This window comes from Dendrobium catenatum, unplaced genomic scaffold, assembly GCF_001605985.2.
Source record: "Dendrobium catenatum unplaced genomic scaffold, ASM160598v2 original_scaffold_117459, whole genome shotgun sequence".
NCBI lineage: Eukaryota > Viridiplantae > Streptophyta > Magnoliopsida > Asparagales > Orchidaceae > Dendrobium > Dendrobium catenatum.
This window is the reverse complement of record NW_021435894.1, coordinates 15,074-18,694: the sequence shown is the minus strand read 5'-3', so window position 1 is coordinate 18,694 and position 3,621 is coordinate 15,074. Positions and strand designations below refer to the sequence as shown.

Below are 3,621 nucleotides of genomic sequence, written 5' to 3'. Positions count from 1 at the left end.
AAACAGTCAATGGGACTGTTCGAACAGACCTTAAAACAAAAATTCTTTTTGAACAAGTCTGCAGTGCTACATAAATTCTTCCAGTAACTCGAACTGAAGGAGGGGCAAGGTTTCCAAGGGGAATAATATCTAGTTTTCAACCAACTAGAAAGAGGGGACTGTGTTGTAAAGTCTGAGAATAGTCTTGCAGTTATAGGCAGACCTAAGTGCTTGAAGAGAGGCTATACCCAAACCCCCCATAGTGATAGGCTTAGTAGTGGAGCTCCAAGATATGAGATGCATCTTTTTGGACTGAGGATCTCCCTAATATAAGAACTTGGAGCAAGCTTTATTTATGATTTTCAAAACAATTTTAGGAATGTTGGAACCCCGTATCCATTACGCCACCAAATTGGAAATTGTATATTTTAAGTACTGCAACCTCCCTGCAAAAGAAAGTAGCTTTGCTTTCCAACCAGAAAGCATGTTAGTAACTTTTTCGAACAAGGGGGAGAAGTCAGAAACCTTGAGCCTACCTAAGGAAATAGGTTGACCCAAGTAGAAAATATTGGTGGAGCAATTAGAGATTTGAAGAGCTTGAGAAAGAGAGGTAATAGAATTTGCATGAGTTCTTAAGGAAATAGGTAAACCCCTCTTTTCAATTGTATATGTGATTTCAAGCGATAATCCAAAACCTGAATTCCATGGCCCACAAATTGCCACCGGCTTGAGGGAAATATTCCTGCCTTGCAGTTGGCGATCACTTCGTTCGCCATCTCACCAACGTGCACAGAAAAAGAGCAGACACTTCTGTTTTTTCTTCGGCTTCTCGCCGGCCCTTCTCCATCTCATCTAAATACGGCGGCGGAAATAGGCGAAGTCGCCGACAAAATGTGTCCCCTCCGGTTCATTCTCGTGTTCCTTTCAGCCACGCTCGCCGGTTACTTCGCTTGGAAGTCGATCCGTTCTCCCACTTCTTGCGTTGCCTTGGAAGATCCCGACAGGGAAGAGCATTCTGAAGGAGAATTGAAGAAATATCGTAGCGTTCGCGTTGGAAGGGTGAGTTTTTTAGAGGTTTTCGAAAGCATCTCATTCGTTTTGATATTTTCGTGGTATTGGTGGAGGTTTCATCTTTAATAGGATTCGGTAAGATTTGCTACTTGGGTTTTCTCCATGAAAATAACGTTAGTGATTTTGTTCTACATGAGTTCTGGGTTGAATTGTGCATTCACGAGCCAGTTTTCATACGATTAGGGTTCATTTGGTTGCTTGTTGATTAAATTGATGGTTTTGTTTTCACCTTGTTTTAAGCTTGAAATTGAAATCCTCATTTTTTAGGGACTATGAAGATGCTTGTTGAGTTTAAAATCTCCCATAAATTATAACTGCAGCCAACTAAATATTTGGAATCTAGTAAATTCATCGTTTTTCACAATTTTTTTTTTACTCCAAGCAACCAAATAAGCCATCATCCGAATTGATGATTCCGACTTGCAAGATCTGAGTGATGAATTTGTTTTTCCTAAATCTTAGAAAAATACAATGGATTGTTGAATTCAATGTTATATAGATAGTAATATTGCTTTGAAAATTGTTAACTCGGCCTGTAAACTGAGTATCGATTGTCTTAGCCTCTTCCAATCTCATACGTACAAGCAACTAAGGTTTGGTTTGAGATGGCTTTCTTGCTGCTTCTTAAAGTAGCTTTTTAAGTATAAAAATTTTAATTTTTTACTAAAAAATTGTTTTAAAAAACAGTAAGAAAACCATCCCAAACAAAACCTCAGAATCACAAAATCCAGGGTTGGAAAATCAGGAGGCCTTTGCACTAAATTTCTGGTAATGAATGGTATATTTCAGCTAATTTAGATGGTGTTGATCTACAATGATCACTTTCGGCAATGCATTCAATGAGATCTGAATATATCATGTTGTAGATCTTAATATCTTGAATTTTTTGTGGTAATGAATTGAGAGTAATGGTGGCAGTAAGCAATGTATTTGAAAATCGGCCAAATTTTACGCCACTTTTTCTTTTTCTTTCTTCCAACCAAATGCCATTTTTTTTAAAACCCTTGCTGAAGGAATGCTATACACCAATGATGCAACAAACCAAACAACCCTTTAGTATGAATTGCATGGTAATTAGTTGGTGCCAAGGTGATAAGATACTATTGATATATTTCTGAATATGTGGCTAACACATTTTCATCCACATCAATCCAATAATTCATGAAAAACAATTTTTCATCTATAATAATTCAATAATTTGCAGACAACTACTTTCCATCTATAGTAATTCTTGGACAACTACATTTCATTTTTGGTGTGTAGTTAGTTAATCAATGATTTCATAATTAAAGTGAGTTTGATGATGGGTAGAAAGTTGCAATATACATATATATGACTTCATATACGTCGTCATAAGACCATCTCCAACTGAACTCCATACCACTGTATGCCATCTCCCATTTGTTCCATTCAAACTCCAAATCTTATTCCAAATTCTGGTAGGTGAATAATGTAATGCTAATATTGGCGTCATACTGTTCACCTGTGCCAAAAAAATTCGTTGCGGGATTTGCTGAAGAAGTGTGGGAAAAAGGAAAAAAGAGTGCCATAAATGATTACCTTCGTAGGAGGCGCGTGAAAAAGGAAGAAATGACGTTCGATTGGAGATTAATGACTGCATTTTGAAGTGAAAAATGGGTTTTTGGGTTGGAGATGCCCTTACGTAATTGGTCAAATATCTTTATTATGTTAGAAAAATCAGGTCAAACATATTTGAGAGTGCTCTTATTTGTGTTCAGGTCCATTTAACAAATAAGCTGAAAAATCTGGTTCAACAATCACTTTTATACTTAACGAGGGGATCAAATAGTATGTTCTATAATATTTGAAGGATTGATTTCAACAGTACTTTCTATATTCCTGCACTTCTTAATGAACCAATGCATCTTTTATGAATGTTTAAATAATGATGACGAATTAATTGATGAATTGCTCATCTTATTCTACTGCAGATGATTGGAGATGGCTTTTGGATGGTTTTGGATATGGCGAGTGGAAGATATCTTTGGAGGATTATTAAGGAGAGGTGATGGCCAATGATAATTTATGAAGAATTGAGCCTGGAGTTATCCTTCCTTTATGGAGTTGTAATTAGTGTTGTGTTTATTAAGTACTGTTAGCCAAAATTCTGTACTGTGGTAGCGGTTTTTCATGATTGGAATTCTTTGTATGCCTATGTATCAGTGATTTTGAAATGAATGGATGCTTTTGGTCTTGTGTTATTAACTTATTATTAAAATTGGATGTAGAATTTTGAGTAGAGGTCTTCTTAATGAATATTACCGTTCTTAATTTCAAATTTATTTCATTTTTATGGATAAAATAGAATTGTAAAATGTATACTTTTATATATTAAATAAAAAATAATGTATTTCTTAAAATTTGAGCAAATGTATTTATTGAAGATGAGCAAAATAATTAAAATATTTATTTTTTTAGGAAAAAAAAGTTAAGGAGAACAATTGTCCACTCTGAGCCTCTGCCTGAATTTTGAGAACTGCGTAATAATTTATTTGTTGATATTATATAGAATTTATTATGATCAAATTAAATATTGAAATGCATGAATTA

At 34.9% G+C, this 3,621-nt stretch overlaps 1 protein-coding gene across 1 annotated transcript; it reads left to right on the top strand.

Moving 5' to 3' along the window:
* The first annotated feature begins 684 nt into the window (after positions 1–684).
* Positions 685–3,275, top strand: LOC110094213. Its single transcript, XM_020819392.2, has 2 exons — positions 685–1,038; positions 3,003–3,275. Exons 1-2 carry the CDS (start codon positions 871–873, stop codon positions 3,078–3,080), a joined length of 246 nt encoding a protein of 81 aa, XP_020675051.1. The 5' UTR covers positions 685–870; the 3' UTR covers positions 3,081–3,275.
* Positions 3,276–3,621: the final 346 nt, after the last annotated feature.